At 35.5% G+C, this 17,358-nt stretch overlaps 1 protein-coding gene across 2 annotated transcripts; it reads right to left on the minus strand.

Moving 5' to 3' along the window:
* Positions 1–275: 275 nt before the first annotated feature.
* On the minus strand, positions 276–13,681 carry LOC110794276 (3-isopropylmalate dehydratase large subunit, chloroplastic-like). Of its 2 annotated transcripts, none has more exons than XM_056833331.1 (15): positions 13,349–13,681; positions 12,495–12,641; positions 11,707–11,877; positions 6,744–6,896; positions 6,327–6,395; positions 6,125–6,241; positions 4,478–4,552; positions 4,309–4,386; positions 4,078–4,173; positions 3,614–3,663; positions 3,264–3,318; positions 3,020–3,151; positions 1,903–1,950; positions 1,645–1,803; positions 276–598 (listed from the first exon to the last, which is right to left on the minus strand). In XM_056833331.1, exons 1-15 carry the CDS (start codon positions 13,400–13,402, stop codon positions 461–463), a joined length of 1,542 nt encoding a protein of 513 aa, XP_056689309.1. In that variant the 5' UTR covers positions 13,403–13,681; the 3' UTR covers positions 276–460. The 2 variants fall into 2 exon arrangements, with proteins under 2 accessions (XP_056689309.1, XP_056689310.1); XM_056833332.1 differs by lacking the exon at positions 13,349–13,681 and adding an exon at positions 12,738–12,883.
* Positions 13,682–17,358: the final 3,677 nt, after the last annotated feature.

Below are 17,358 nucleotides of genomic sequence, written 5' to 3' on the forward strand. Positions count from 1 at the left end.
AGGAAAGGGAATGGAAAAACCTAGGGCGGGATAGAATATCAATGTAGAGGGGTTTAGGGGTAAGTGAAAAAGAAAAGAAAATAGGGTAAAAGAGATGGCAAAAAACGCTAAACAAACAACAAAGGGAATCATACAAGTTCTTTCCCTTTCCCTTTCCCTTTCCCTTTCCTAAATGCCACAACCAAACGCCCTCTAAACATAAATGGTTTCTCGTATGTTTCCACATTCTACGTATTTCCGTACGTTTACTTTCCTCATATTCATTGCAAGCTTGATAAATAAATAAAAATCAATCCACTTCAAACGAGTAAATCAAGCTTATAAGTTCTGAAGAAGTAAACACAATAGGTGATATCTAAAATGTCAAATACATTCACTTCAGAAAAAAGACATGATTAATTTAGAAATTAAGATTCAAGACTTGAGCAACAACAGAAGGTGGATAAATGTATGAATGACACTACAAGAACTCTCTTGGGTCAGTAACAAAACCAGTCAACGCGGATGCAGCCGCGGTGTAAGGAGATGCTAGATATATCTGCCCTTCCTTGTTTCCCATTCTCCCAGGGAAGTTCCTATTTGTTGTTGACACGCAAACCTGCAATTCATTTCATAATCATCCTTAGTCAAATGTAGCTTAAACTATGTGTCTACCTCGTTCATATGCAGCATATCCCTCTCACAAACTTTTGAAGTAAACTTCCCAAAAATAAACAACAGGATAACCGGATCTCTGTGAGTAGTATGCATATGATGAAACAACCGGATCCCCAAATGTAGGAGAATGATATGCATATAAAAAGACATACTCTTAACTTAGAATAGTTAATGATAATAGGTTAGCACGTTGGAGAAGTATATCATACAGTAAAGAACAAGGATACAGCCATCACAATCTGACAAGGACATTGGCTATTAACTTATTATCATGTTGCTTCAATTAGCTTAGTGCTAGCTCACAAGCACATGATCAAGGATATGACACTTCTCTTTACAAATTTAAAATATACAACATTATGCTTAACTAGTGACTACCAATTCACCAAGATTGCTAAGGTTGTTATTATAACCAAGTGAGGAAAAGCAACCCTTTAAGGAGATTTTTAACCAAATAACCACCGTCTTAATTCTCGAAAACCATCCCTATGTGATACTCCGCTAATAAGAAATATTCTACATGTGGGCAGAAACTGAGTTATAATCAGCTTTAATAATACACAAATATCAGTTAGGGCCTTAATATTAGACTAAGGGTGGTTTTGGGTTAACTTTTTCCTCAATTTTATATGTATTTCTAATTGGATCCTGAATTCCTGATGTCCAAAGCACACTATCAAGGATATGGACAAAAGAAAAATGGAAAACCGTAAGTGGTAACATAAAAGAAATGGCAAAAACAGAAATATAAAACTTCAGAGAATAGGGGATGTAACAGAACAGAGATGGCAAAACGGATGGTATAAGGATAACTCAATCCCAGCATTTATGAACTTAAACAAGCAAGATGCATGCATTTTCCTCGTCTTACACTCTGACCTCCAATTTTGGCACATATTTGTTTGAAATACTATACAAAAATCTCGTGGAGCTACACTAAACTTGAAGTGCACAACAGACACTAGAATAAGGAGTTGAGTAAGTTACCTGTGCCTCATTCATTCGTGCATAAGTGTCTCTAGGGCCACCAAGGCAAGCTCCACAACCTGGACTGCCTGGTGTATCACACCCCGCTTCTTCAAATATCTGAGCACATGTCTTACCACCAGAACCAGGGACTGGAAGAGTGTATACATCCACCCAGACCTGAAATAGTTCATCAGAGATAGTTAATATAAAAACTTCACCTTTCAATGTTCGTATCCCTAGACCCTAGGTGCATAGTAAAAATGGATGGTTACAAACCTTCTGGGTGGCAGGTACTAAGAAAGTGGGGACTTTGACCTTTTTCCCCTGTAAAAAAAATTTAATGAAATTAACACACAGGTAATAAAATAAACTCTACAACATACTTGATCAAACAAACCGTCCACATACTCCACTAACTTAAGGTGCCAGACTGCCAAACATCATCGAGGAATTTCATCAGAAATGTCAACTTAAAGAACAAACACACTTCAGGGAAATTATAAACAAATGTTTTGATCATGAAGAAGATAGTTCTCACATTCTCTGTAAATTATCAATCTTCCCTCCCGAAAAATTAAAACAACTAACAAGAGTAACAAGCGACTGACAGGATCTTAGTTACACCGGAACCCTTAACAACTTGGCAAAGCATAATACAAACAGCATATGTGCATCTCTGTTCCCAAAATTGTTTTGTATACACTACTTAATTAATGCAAACAAAAAGAATAGGCCATATCATAAACTAACAGAATAAAAGGGGGTTGCACCAAAGCACTAAACTAAACGGATAAAAGAAACTATTGTCAAATACCATAAGTGTAATATCAATATGAAGAAAGGGAGAGAAAATGAGCTTAAACTATTTAATTCTAAACATTGAATAACTACTATAGAAAACCAGATCAAAATTTCACAGAAGGGTTTGTCTCTCTGTGATCGTAATTCTCATACAAATGAAAACCCCTTTTCCCCTACGAACATGGTCTTAATAATACCTTAGCACCCCAGGGGACAAAAACATCTGAGAACATTTTCACAAAGTATGAGTTTTTGATTACCCAAAGTATCCATAGATTAGCTCTGTATCTTCCAGTCAAGAAACAAAGAGAGAAGAAATACAAAATCCAACATTTCCACCAAGTGGTCAGGTTCTTATGCAATGCACAAATCCAAGAGCTTAATCCTAGACCTGATCAAAAGGCGGGCCGGGCCGGCCCACGATCTTAAAAATATGGGAGTTACATTGGGCCGGGCCAATTACATCGGGCAGGGCCGTTCTAAATGAGCTCAGGTGAACGACATCCCACATCATGTCATTAAAAGAAATAAAAGAGTTTCAAATTAAATTTATCAGCAAATCAGTAATTAAGCAACATGGGTATGGTCTTACAGAGGCCATAAAGATTTTGGCTGCGGCTAGAAAATCTTCTGTCTTCCCACCGGTACAGGAACCAATATATACTCTGTCAATTTTGACATCTTTACACTCTCTTGCTAAAGCACGGTTGTCTGGAGAATGAGGCTACAAATAATTAAAAAGGATGTTAGTTGACATGAATTCAATCTTTAACAGAGACGTGATCAATAAAGACAGACAGATGAAATGCTCAAATTAGATTGTGTGATGTCATTACCTTTGCAACAAGAGGTTCTAGCTTTGAGACATCAAACCGATACTCAGACATGAATCTAAAATCCAAATGAAGAAAAGACATCAGAGGAGTGTCTAAGGTAAATATTAGGCATGCAAAAGTACTACTCAATAGAGCTAGCACGAGTTGCTTAAGAAAGCCACAGTGTCACTTATCTATAAATTTTATACATATTTCCAAAAAAAAGAGCTTGGAGTTTCATGACTTCAATGGAAATTTAAAAATAAAAATCCAAGGCTTCGTGTTATTAATTACAGAGCTAAATTGCTAAAAAGCCAATGTTATAAACAGTAATACTATTTGCAAAAACATTAACATTATTCAATAAGTACCTCGCTTGATCATCACTGTAAACAGGTTCATAGGGAATAGAAGTCTTGTCCTGCACAAACCGAAACCACCCTATGTAACCAAACCAAACAACTCAATCCAAATAGTTCTATGTATCAAGAAACATGAACTTATTCTCTCTTACAGTCTGAAAAAATCATGATTCGGAGTATCAGAAAGAATGTCAATTTCTAAGCAACGCATATATGAGCAGTCTAATAGATCAATCAAAGAAAAAACATGTACCACAGCAGAGAAGAGTGAGTATCTTCAACAATATGGCTAAATACAACAAGATGCAGCACTGGTCTCTGGGCAATAGGGAGTATAATTGGGTAAATGAACATAACTGTTCTCGGATAATACACCAAGCCGTAGTGAAGGACTGAAAGTCCATAAAACTCGTTCAAAAGTAGAAGGATATTTTGGCAGATAGTGAATACCAAATAGAAGATAATGCACAAACCTCAAGATATTTGTGCGTGGTACTATCAACAGGAACAACGCCATTCTTTCCTCCAGCTTCAACAACCATATTGCAAAGGGTCATTCTATCTTCCATCTAAGAGCACACATATACAATTGTGACTTCAGCAATTTGTAGAACATCAAACAAAAATACGCAATATATTGTAAAATTTGGACGATATAACTTCCAAACTAAACAAAATTTAAAGAGTAACAATATAAATCATACAGTCAAACTTTCAACAGTGGATCCAACAAATTCCATCGATTTATATGTTGCACCTGCCACTGATATTTCACCAATGATCTGCAAACCAATCAGATATCAGGGTGAGAAATCAATATATGATTATAGGGCTGCAATTACACACGCCCAATCAAGAAAATGCTGCACTTACTTGTAGGATCAAATCCTTCGCAAGCAAATAATCAGGCATTTCTCCATCCATTACAAATCGAAGAGTTGGAGGAACCTGAAAAAGTTTCAAAAGTATCTAAAATATTTAACCCTTAAAGGCTTAAACAGAGATATGTATGAGAAATAGACAATGATGATTGGACTGTTTGGAATTAATGTATAAATTTTTTCCACATTTACTTCTTTTAAAGAATAATAATACTTCCTCCGTTCTTTAGTTTACAACAATTTCCTTTTACGGAAATTTCACATTAATTGCGACAGTTCTCGTTTAGGAAATATTTACATATAAAGTTACAACTTTACCCCTAGCATCAATAAAAAAAATGTTGGACTACCCCTACTCTTTTCCTCTTTGTTAATCTTTCTGCCAACCCAACTGTTACAATAAATAAAGAACGGAAACACAGATTATATTGATAAAATGTCATAACTCAAAAGAACAAAGCAAGAGAAATTGTCTGAGTGAAAAGAAAATAAAAATCCATGATCTGCTGAATCTAAAAATTGAGTAACCCATGAAAGCGCCAGATGCTCTAAGTCTGTGGAAAACCTCAGCTTTCAAGCAGTGTTTAAAAAAGCGCGCTTTAAGCCCTGAAGCTCGAAGCTCTAGGGAAAAGCGCTTAATTAGGTATGAGCGAAGCTCTTGTGATTAAGCGCACCGGAGCGTGCTTAAGCGCATGAAGCCCGTGAAGCGCAAAAAGCGCGCTTTTTGGCGCTTCATTGAAATTCTTTTATTTTTTTATTACTTTACGTTAAAAGCTTTTTTTAATATGTTGTTTTTTTATTTTGAACCAATCCCTATTAATCCTTAACAATAGAAAGTAGACCAAGAGTCCAAAAGAAAGGAAAAAGAAGAAAAGAAGAAGACAACAGTCACAGTAGCCGACCCTAGCTTCTGGATAAACACTATGTTATATGCTTATTTTTGTCAAAATAAAGAGTAACATATATTTGGAAGCAAATCTGATATATATTTGGAAGCAAATCTGATGTTTATATATTTTTGTGGTTATTTTAGTAAGATATACATGCGTAATAGTAAAAAACCTTTAATTCTTAAAAAGTGCGCTTCACTTCGATGAAGCGCGCGCCTTGCGCTTAAGCTCTAGGACTCATATCGCTTTAGTGCGCTTTTTTATACACTGCTATCAAGTCCTATCCAAAAACATGTCCCATGACGGCATGAATGAGCAGCCTCAAGAAGATAAGCAAAATCAGCTCACACAAAATACACTATCAAGAAGCACACTGCTGTAACTTCTTCCCTTGGTTACCCTAAAGGCCTAAACCCCACAAAGGGAATTTACAACAACTTTAATAACTCGTGACTAACAACTCCCCCAAAGATATTGAGCCACTAGACAACGGAGAAAGGCGTGGGAGAAAATTGCACTGTTAAGTAAGGGAAGATATCTTGCAAGATGGCTAAACTCAGGTGTAGGTTTAGAGCGTATCATAAGGTATTAATCCCGCCCAAAACTAGCAACCATACAAAAGCCCTCACCTAAAAAGAAAAACCTTAGCCTTTCAAATAAAGCTCGGAACAGAAAAAAGTGGTAACAACAGAAAAACCATTAAATAAGTTGAACATGGACTTATTAGTTAAAGGAAATGAGTTTCGAACCTTTAACAATATTTTACCAGTGCCCAAAACGAAACCAGCATCAGTATTGCCAATTCCAGAGGCAAATTGGCCAAATGCTCCAGCATTACATGTATGAGAGTCGGTCCCTAACAAGACCTATAATTTATAAGTATATTAGACGTGTGGCTTTACAACAATAAATGAAAAAATAACAAGTGACAAAGTTGCCAGGACCATATACCTCTCCAGGTCTACAATGACCCTCTTGTGCAAGAGCGACATGGCATACACCTTTGTAGTCAGGATTAACCTGCGCAGGTGTAGAGTCATTAATACTTCCTCCATTTTTTTTTAATTGCACCATCTTAGGTTTTGGCACTATTCATATATTCTTATATAGTTATTTTTTGTGATTTATATGTAAAGAAAAATATATTCATGTGGGATCTTGTTAGACTCGTCTCGATATATACTTTCAAATTATCAAATTTTTATAAATTTTTCAAATGTATAACGAGAGATATTAATGGTTAAAATAGTGCATTGGCAAGCGTGAAATCTAAGATGGTGCAATTATAAAAAAAATGGAGGAAGTATATAATCATGAACGAAAACTGTTAATACTTAATAGTATCAGCGTATTCAGCAAGCAACATACCTTAAAGTCGGAACGATCAGTTATATCATAGAAATATTTTATATTTTGCTCCTTCACGAAGTCTCTCAAGATATCAACATTCCGGTTGGCCCGTTCATCTTTTGTAAAAATATAGTGATCGGGAATAATGACAACCTTTTCACGGTCCCAGACCTTCAAAAAACAACACGAAGTAACGGTTACGACTTGACAGGTGAATATAAGAAGCTAATGCATAGATGAACAACAAATGATAAGTTCCATCTTGAAGTAAATTTTGGACAATAGAGGGGAGTAGTATCATTCAAAATGCATTGAAGTGGAGGTGACTAGTGGCCCGGACTGGCTCAGACCCAACCATATATAACCCGAATAACAGCCAGGGGGAGGCCTGTTTGTAGCGTCAATGACAAAAATCCAGCCAAGGTAACTCAGCATCTTTTTATCCAAATTCATTTCCAAAATACTAAAGCAATTGACAAACACTTTAGCCTGGCATGGATTGGCCCGCAGACTGGCCCATGGCCGACCCTCTCAAGATGCTTAAGTATTCCATTCATGGTTCTTCATATACTGACCCAGTCTGTTCAGGCCCCTTTGGACCGGGCCATGAGACACCACTATAGAAAATATATGTCACGAATTTTCATCTCTTTCTGTATTTTATCAAGTTATCCCCCTTTTGCATGCAAAAAATAATGGAACAGACACACTCCTCTTTACCTTCATCGGTTGCTTTATGTGCCAAATACATATTTCATTTATGGTAGCACTGAAATACCAATATATATTCACCGCAAATTCATAGCAATCAAGCCAACAAGAGCACTGTAACGACATGGTAATTCCTGGTAGATTCATACATTATAGGATGACTTTAGGGATAGTGTGTGTTACCCTGCTACACCACAAGAGACAAAGGACGAGTTGGTTGAACACTTTGGGGTTTGGACAGTAAAACAGAGCACCAACTTATCAAGTTCAAGCGCAATTAGGTCCAGATTGGAACTTACAGTAACAAACTAAAGAAATGCTTGGACAAAATTATAACATATGGACATATTCCTAATTGTTCTTGTTGTATCAATTCAAGAGAAGCACTGAAAGTTCACAAGGTAAGAACAAACCAGAAATCTATTCGACTTTTAATGGGATAAATGACACATATAACACAATCGAACAGGACATTTTGATGATAGTGTTGATGGCGGAATGGTGTAGTGGATAGCATTACTCAGTAAATAGAATATAGTAACGGTGAAGGAATGACAAGCAACAATCAAAATACAATGACAGTTGGGAAGTCTCAGCTAATGACGTCGCTTAACATACACAACTTGATCACTGCCGCAAGTCAGACACCTGGTCCTGAACTCATGGTAGGTAACTCTTGTTGCCTTCACCCTACTGCAAATCAGTAAATGGTACTAGATAGTGGCACATCATAGCACAGATCACCTCATACACCTTCAGCTTGCACAACACTATTCCAAATGGCACCATGGAGCATAAGGGTACTATGAAGTTTACACCGACAGTATTTTATATGCAAATTAGTCAAGGCGTAGTCTTCCAGACCAGTCAGGCCTTTTTTTTTTAATCAGTGTCTCTTTCAGGGCTCATAATGAGCATTAGAGCAAAATCCATAAACTATTAGTAGGAAGCAACCGACTGTCACTATCTTATCACCAATGTATCATTGACGATGACTACTCAAGAGCATCATGGAAACATTTGATGTCTTATAAAAGCAATGCATGACCTATTCTGAAGCCATTTATAGCTCCCATTGATAATCAGTTTTACAGTTCTGTCAAATTCGTCAGGTCTAATAAAAGAGCTGGATTTTCCTGATTCTGCTGCGAAAGAATTCTACGCTTTTAAGGGAATCATCAAATTTCTGGAGTGGATAGGTCTCAAAGGAAAATGTAAGCATTTATGAGAAACAGCTAAAATCTTACTTCAAGCTAATATGTAAATTCAAAATTGGGGGTGATTGGGTTTGATTGCTACATGTCTCACACATAGGTCTCCTCCTACTGCTGTTTAAACACAAAGCCCCTCAATTTTATTTTATTTTTTGGCAATTAATAAGTTTTATTAATAACCAAGATAGCTTGAAATTCTCATTATACATTCATATGAACAATTAAGGTCATTTGGCAGTATATATTATTTTGCTCCTGCCTTCAAAAAGAAACAGGAATTATTTCACCATATGGTTATTCCCTGTGATAAAACAGACAGTGGTATTTATCAGAAATAGAAAGTATTGAGCTGTTGATACTGGAAGTTTCGGTAATAAGTAACTACAAGAAAAAAATATAACTTCCACAGTGTGCAGTTGAATTCCTTTAATATGCTCTTCCATTATTAAAGCTTTTTAAAGCGTGAGAGAATTTGTTATTTAAGGTTCACTAAAAGGTGAATATAAGGGAGATTGCTGTATAGGCAATTCAATATCTTAAAGCCGAAAGGTTTTCCTTCGTGCCACGGCTAAAACAAATAAAGGAATCTTAATCTAAAGGATGGACTGGGACACTGGGTATGTAGAGGTGAAGCATCTGCTATAAAGCCTCGGATCAGAGTCTCCTTATGATGTTTGCATTCTTAATTTTAACTCAACTATACATGTCAAATACTTGAGTAACTGGACACTCTAAATGGGTATGGACCAGTGTATAGGAAAGTGCGCCTTGGAGCTCATTCAGTGCCCCAAATGGCCTAGGCATAGAGATTTAAAAGAGGCGCACATCAGTCTTTTTTACACCAATTTTTTTGAAAAAAAATTATTCATTGCGCCTCAGTTCAGGCGCAGCAGGACCCCTATTCTTCCGGGCATTTGGATACTTTAATTTTTCACCAGACAAAGAAGTTTATACTTCATATCCACATGCGTACCAAAGGCGGCGAAGGCAATTATTGTTTACATGTGTCCCAATCATAACTTGGATACTAATAACCGTAACACATGCGTCTTCTAGTTTAGAAATTTTCATATCAGACTCTTGGAACCATATCCAAGTTTGACATTTGTATTCAAGTCTGAGCATCACAATTATCCTATAACTTGGGATTATTACAAGGTGGTGGGGGTAAAATGTCCTTATCTTTGCACTTTCTTTTAAGTTATTTTGGCAGTCAGCTCTGCAAGTAGTAAGTACAGACGAACCCATCCTTCATTTCAAAGAGATTAGGAGCATTAACTTGGCACATAGCCACATACTCCTTCCGTTATTTATTATGTACCCAATTACTGTGAACTCTTGTTTCTAGCAGAGGTGATTGGATTTAAGAAAAAAAAATGGAACAACTAAGAAAGATGCATGTAGTAAAATAATGGGTAATAGTTGGTGGTCGAAGAAAAAGGTAAGTAAAGTAAGAGAGAGATAGTGGAAAGGTATAATTATTGTGGGGAAAAAGGTAAGATGGTAAAATATATTAACGAAAAATAGAATAAAGTAGAAGCGGACAGAACAAAGACACCACCTTCTTTATGGGAAGTGGTACATAGAAAAAGAAACAGAGGGAGTACATTATAAAAATCCCCCAAGACAATATATTAGTTCAACAAAAATAACTGTAGAGGTTAATACGACATCAAATTTCATCTCTTGACCTAGGTATGCACTATATGCCTTCATAGTTGAAGACACACTTGGGGACATGTGAGATAGGATAACTACTTCATACTCCCTCTCTTTCTACTTGCAACACTTGTCTCTTTCGGTCGTTTCTGAATACTTGCAACATTTTTTTTAGCATGAGACCACTAATTCTTTATTCTTTTCTCTCCTTTTTTACCCCACTTACACATTAATTTATTCATTTTCATGTACGACCAACAAACATTCCTAAAACTACGCGCAAACACATGTGTTGCGAGTATTCGAAAACAGAAGAAATAATACATACGTCGTATTATGCTTAATCAAATGTACAATAAATGTTGGACAGTGTATAAAAAGGCGCGCCTAGGCTCTGAGGCGCAAGGCGATTGGAGCCAGCGCCTTTTATTGTCTAGGCGAGGCGACTTCAATGAGGCACACCTAAGGCGCAAAAAGGCGCACAAAGGCGCACTTTGAGGCAGAAAAAGGCGCAAAAAAGGCGCACCTACCAAGAGACACACCATTTTTTCACTTTTTTTTTCACTTTTTATTAGGGCGCCTCACTTCAATGAGGCGCACCGAGGCGCGCCTAAGGCGCTGGGAACTCCAAATCGCCTTGTTGCGCCTTGAGCCTTTTTATACATTGATGTTGGATAGAAGAACTACTAATCTTGTACTCCTTCTGTTCCTAAAAATTCTTTCCATTTCCCTTGGGCACATTTTTCAATGCACATTTTGTATGGTTAATATCTCTAATTACATGTTAGTAAAAAAATTAAAATTTTGATATTGTTAAAATACTCATTGAGACGAATCAAACACCTCGTATGACTAAGTTTTTCTCCTATATATTGGAAATAGTTTAGAAGATTCTCTTCCATTGTGAATAGTAAAATTCCAAATGGGAAGAACTTTGTGGAACGGAGGGAGTATCTGTTAAAGTGCATTTAGGCATGTGCCTACCTAAAACTATAATTCTTATTCAAGTATGATGTACAGGAAAAGTCTAGTTAATTTAGTCATTGTATTACATACGTAATAACAATATTCAACATACCTCTCGAGCTCTCATTCTTAAGATTCTATACTTAATTTAGTCATTGTATTACATTCCTAATAACAATATTCAACACACCTCTCAGGCTCTCATTCTTAATATTCTTAAGATTAAAAGAAAACCATGACCTTCTAGTACTCTTGGCAAGGTTGTCTCAAATCTCTTTGCAAGTGGGTGCGTAGTGAATGAAAGAGTTCAATAACTAGGTCTAGTTTTTAAATCATGAATGAACATTTTCACACAGATAATTTGAACTACATAACAAATATAAAAAATATCAATAACCAAAGACTAACACTTCTATGATGAAAAAACATACCTTGGCATTATTTCCAAATTCCTTCTTAAAGATACCAATGGAGCCAGGTCCACAAACATCATGGGTCATCAATACATCAACATTAACCCACACATTATCACCTGGGACTAACTGGGGTTTCTCTGAAGCCCTAGCCAATATCTTCTCCGTCATTGTCATTGCATTTTTCACCTAAATATTCAAATACAAATCCGAAATCAAATTAATCCTACAAAAACTTAGCAAATCCTAATTCCCAAACAATGAACCAATAAGAATCATATAAACAAATAATCAAAATTAGTGCATCCCATCTACATCATTGGCCTATGTATCTCTCGCCACACCAGAAAACTTCAATGACAATTCCCGAACAATGAACCAATAAAAATCATACAAACAAATAATCAAAGTTAATGTATCCCGACTACATCATTGCCCTATGTCACTATGTGTGTCTCTGTCACACTAGAAAAACTTCAATGACAATTCCCAAACAACGAAACAATAAAAATCATACAAACAAATAATCAAAATTAACGTATCCCATCTACATCATTGTCCTATGTGTCTCGCCTAATACCAGAAAAACTTCAACGACAATTCCCAAACTATAAACCAATAAAATCATAAAAACAAAGAATCAACATGATTGTCAAAGCTAACAAGCTTAAAGTTTTCGGAAGTGTGGTTCCCAGTACCCAAAGACCTAGAATCGAATCACGTCCACATCATTTCCATAGCCTGGCTCTCGTCACGCCAAAAAAAAAATCTAAACTAATAAATAGGACTGTTAGAAAAGAACAAACCGAGCCCGTTGTAGAAGGTTTTCTCTGAGTTTGTTGTGGAGCCATGACTGAAACTATCTTCTTAGACTTCATCTTCCTGTATTTTGAAGCTGAAAATTGAGAGCAATTCGAGGAAGAGGAAGACAAAGCAGAAAGTCCCAAATCATTCTGCAACCAAAAAAAAAATGTAAATATAAAAGGGTCATAAATCAAACTCACAATACACAGAAGGGAGTTGAATTGATTTGATTAAAAATTAATAACCTTGCGGAAAAAGGATGAAGATGTTGAAGAAATTGCTTGAGAAATTGCCATGATGATGAATATATGCGAAGTCACCAAATTTGTTTTGGTTTTTGGTAATGAATGTCTCGGAGGAGGGGAGCTCGCTATATCTCTCTACTATATATACCAGTCTTGCAGAAGCCACTGGTTTAAGTTTAGTTTAGTTTGACCAGCATAAATTGAGCACGGGAGTATTACGATACTCGAATTAGTTTGACTCGCACAGATTTTTTTTTTTTAAGTTAAAAATTTGTTTATTGACCGCACAAAGTTTGATACAATGTAATGAACTTATTATTTAATTACGGAGTAGATGGTAGTCGACAGTGAAGTACTTTTTAAATACTCCCTCCGTTTCAAATCTTTTACAATTAACTTTGTACAAAGTTAAAGTAGATGTGATAGGAATTATTGGGGTATTATATTTAGGGGTGAGCAAAAAGTTAAATTGAGCTATGAACATAAAATTTGACATTTCCACCCTTTGCTTTGTTCTGCCATTCTTTTCCAAAAACTATTAAAATTTACTCAATTTTTTAAAATTTTAAACAATACAGACTCCCAAAAAAATGAGCAAGAATCATACTAACCTTTAGAAAGCACGATATAGTTACATAAGATGAAGTGAAAACCATGGAGTCCATCTTTTTGAAGCAAGAATGATGAGAGAGAAAAGAAGAAACTGTCGGAGTCACCAAAGCTACGAAGCACGGAAACGCCAAAAATTCACGACGTACCGTTTCCGAAACGTCCTGGAATGGGGAAACCGGGAAACGCGTTTGGGAACGCGCCGAAACCGTTTCAGAAAAATAGAGACGTGTTTGAAACTGAATTCATCCCGGAAACGAATGGGGAACGAGATTTCAATCTATTATTCACGCTTCCCAAGCAAACTTGCTGATTGTATGAAAGTTTTTCCCCCAGAAAACTGAAATTAGGTTGAAGAAGATAGGTTGAAGAAGATATCAGTTACTCTGTATTTCTACATAGCCTATATTCGAAACCGTGCAACAAATTTCGGTCTGGCCCAAGTAGACAAATGGAAATTAAATCATTAAGTGTATGTTTGGATTAGCATATTTTGGAATTAGTAATGGGTTTGAAACTCCATACTTGATGTTTGGTTAACTATTTTATGTTTGGTTAACTATTTTCATAAAATTTAAAATTTGGGGACCCACCTTCAAACCCCCTATGGTATCGAGTTCTCATACTCAAGGGGTGGGTATATGAAATTATTTTTACTGAAAATAAAATCGACAGTGCAAACTCGATCAAACCAACACCATGCAGACTAGCTAATGTTATTCCACCACCGTCGCCGCCCAAGCTATCCAAAAAATCAATATCATAAAAATTACACTACAAAATTACTGCCCCGTCGATTCGCCATCAAATCGCCAATGCTACCTGACGCCACCATCAGCACCCCCGTAAGAACCCAAAAAGACGAAATTAGAATACTGAAAAATAATTTAACTGAACATATCTTTGAATAAATACCTAGATATATTGTTAATCGTCGAAATTTTGGACATTGAAGTCTAGATTTGTAGCTTCAATTGTAAAAAAACCAACCACCAAAAATCAAATTTCGTCTAATGACAGAATGCTGTGATGGTTAGAGTTGAAGTAAAGCGAACGATTGTGGTGGTGGAGATGGTGTCATATATCAAAATATAATGTCTGCCTTTTTCTACGAGCGATTGTTCATTCATTTAGATTCAATTTTTATTAAACTTAATATTTATTCATTTAAGTTCAAATTTTATTAATTTAATCTCAAACTTTATTCATTTAATTCACTTTTTCATTTCTCTTTTATTTCCACCTTTTTTTTGTTTTTCTTATCGATGTAACACAAACTTTTCAGAAAGGCCGATCTACGGCAATATATTGTGTAAAAGGGTAAGGTTATCCGCACATGTTCTGTTATTAGTTACCCTTATTGATGTTATAAGTTTTCTTTATTGTAGTTATACGTTACCTTATTTTCAAGGCTATTAGCTCAAGTGGTAGAGCAATGTATAATATTGTACATGGTGTGAGGTCAAACTCCACGTAGCCTACTACTTATATTACACTTGTGTATTGGTGTATATTATCATTGTTGGTGTTGTATTGGTCATAGTTATAACTTTTAACAAGCATATCATTCTTGATCAGGGCACTTCATTGTTTATTGTTAGGGTCACATTTTTTCAATGGTTAGGGTCACATTTATCCTTGAGTAAGGTAACTTTAGTCCCCGAATAAGGTCACTTATATCTTTGGTCTGGTTCACTTTTTTATTTGGATGTACAGTAAAATACCGTAGATCGGGAGAACACAAAAGTTTTTGTCGATGTAATTACGAAAATGATCATGTTAATTATTTGCAATATTCACAAAACACATTTATTGATTTCAGTTTCCCAATGATTTTTATTTCATATGATCATATGAGTTGTATTCAATTGATTCCAAATTTCCAATTGAGCTCTGTTTGTTTTGACGAAAAACACTTTCTTGAGAAATGATATTCTCATTTTTCTTTGTTTGCTCAATTAAGGGTGACAAATAATTTTTCTGAAAGAGTTAAGCTAATATACGTAATACGGGGGTCCAACCTTTTGGAATTTTCACCGTTTAGGCCCATATCATTTTTTCCCCACTATCTGGGACCTCATTCCCTATTTCCGATCAAATTTAACTAGAGTACTTTAAAAGGTTAAGTCATTGGATTAAAAGATTAGGTACTTTGGTCAAAAGATAAAAGTAAATTCAAAGCTTGAGGACTAACATTTTTTTGTTTGTTCACCTTTCAGGACTTGAACTTTGTTTTTTCAACATTTGATACTTCATCCATTTTTCCATGCAATTCCAGTTCAATACACTTAATTCACCTATCATGCAATATAGTTTCAATTTACTAAAGTTATGTCCAATTAACAGAAAATGAAGGAACTAATACTATGTCAACGTTTATGTGGAGGATCCTTCCAAACAAAAAAAAACAATGACGCTACCTGAAATTATGATGAACTACAGTCGATTCTTCAGATTAAGGAGATATTGGCTCCAGCTTACTAATTTCCTATAACAATGGTGATTACGCATAATGTCGATTGAGAAATATGAAATTTAGGTTTTTGCTCTTAAATTCTGGTTGAAGCGCGCAAAGCATCTTCAGATTGAAGGATGGGAAAAGGATTTGGGAAGAACTCCATTAAATTTTAAATTCAATGTCGTTGAACGTCTATTGACTTGCATTGTTTCAGTCTCTTCACAACCGTTTCCATTGATTTTGCTTTCTTCTTCTTTTGTCACGTTTCTTTCAATATTGCCTCTTGATATGCTTCCCTCTGGAAGATTTACTAGGCGGAGTTCCCCTAATTGTCCTCTTTCTCATTTGCATCCTTGAATGCCAAAGAGCAATTAGAAACAAGATTCTACAAAATTTCCTATCCTCAATTCCTCATGCCTTCTTCAGAGATATACAAAATGGATGCACTGTTATCTCGAAGTCCAATTCATTTGAACAAAAGTTAGATGAAAGTAGACTGGACATCGAATAGATATATTAGACAAAAAATTTCATTACAACTTACAATATTGTACTCAAAAGTCACTTGAAAACATGCATGATGTGTAAATTTGATTTTCTTTACACTTTTTTCCCCAACTTAGCCGCATTCTCAAAGAATACTAATCATTACAGGACCTAGATTTACATATTGTTTAAGAGGTAGCTGTTGCGTTTCTTCCCATTTCCCGTTGTCTGACACGATCCAGCTTTCGCTTCCGCCATTCTTCCAAAGTTATAGAAATAGAGTACATTGTGTCGCTACAAAACACAGATTTTATCTTTTGCTCACACAAATTTCTGAAGCAAAAACTCGATACATAAACAATGCCTTGAGTAAATACAAGTAGAAAGTATCTATTGCCATAAAACTTCATTTACCAAGCATAAAATTATTAACAATAAAGAAACTTATAACTGATGTTATAAGTTGAACTGCTTAATCAGAACTTTTACAAAATGCTCATACTTCCAAAGGTAGCAGCTGAAAAAGTGAATGAAACACTGAAACATGTGCCATGTAGTAGCAGACTAACAGCTGTTGCACCTTTTGTAATAGCTTACTTTTTAGTATGGATAATTTATTTTCGAAAATGGTGTTCAGCATGTTTATGGTGATGGCTAGTACAAAGGAAAGAAATCCTTTGAAGTTGCAGGTCAAACACAAATGGTTAGAGATTTGTAAAATTAAAATAACAAGAAAATTAACTAAAATATGTAGCTATTCAAATTTTCAAAATGACTTATCTATCTATCTATACTATTATTAAATCTTCAAGGCAAATCATGTCACGCCGCCATGTGTCACCTTCTCTAAAATGACAAGGCGCCACATCAATAATGACATGGATGATGTGCTTTTGTTATATTGATACAAAAAATGTCTTTGTTAGGGTTCGAACATGGAACCAACAAAGAAATATAGTAGAAAGCTTACCATCTTAGCTATACTATTATTGAAGCCTTTTAACTATATTTAAATATATATATATTTAAGTGAGATAGGATTAGTGTAAGTGTATTTATATTATTTTT

This window comes from Spinacia oleracea, chromosome 6 (genome assembly GCF_020520425.1).
Source record: "Spinacia oleracea cultivar Varoflay chromosome 6, BTI_SOV_V1, whole genome shotgun sequence".
Classification (NCBI taxonomy): Eukaryota; Viridiplantae; Streptophyta; class Magnoliopsida; order Caryophyllales; family Amaranthaceae; genus Spinacia; species Spinacia oleracea.

Excerpts from the sequence above, each read along its gene's own strand:
- LOC110794276 (XM_056833331.1), bottom strand. The coding sequence starts at position 13,402 with ATGGACTCCATGGTTTTCACTTCATCTTATGTAACTATATCGTGCTTT. Across the intron at positions 4,553-6,124 it reads CTGGTAAAATATTGTTAAAG|GTTCCTCCAACTCTTCGATT; the intron begins GTTCGAAACTCA and ends AAACTTTTTCAG. Across the intron at positions 3,664-4,077 it reads CCACGCACAAATATCTTGAG|GACAAGACTTCTATTCCCTA; the intron begins GTTTGTGCATTA and ends CGGTTTGTGCAG.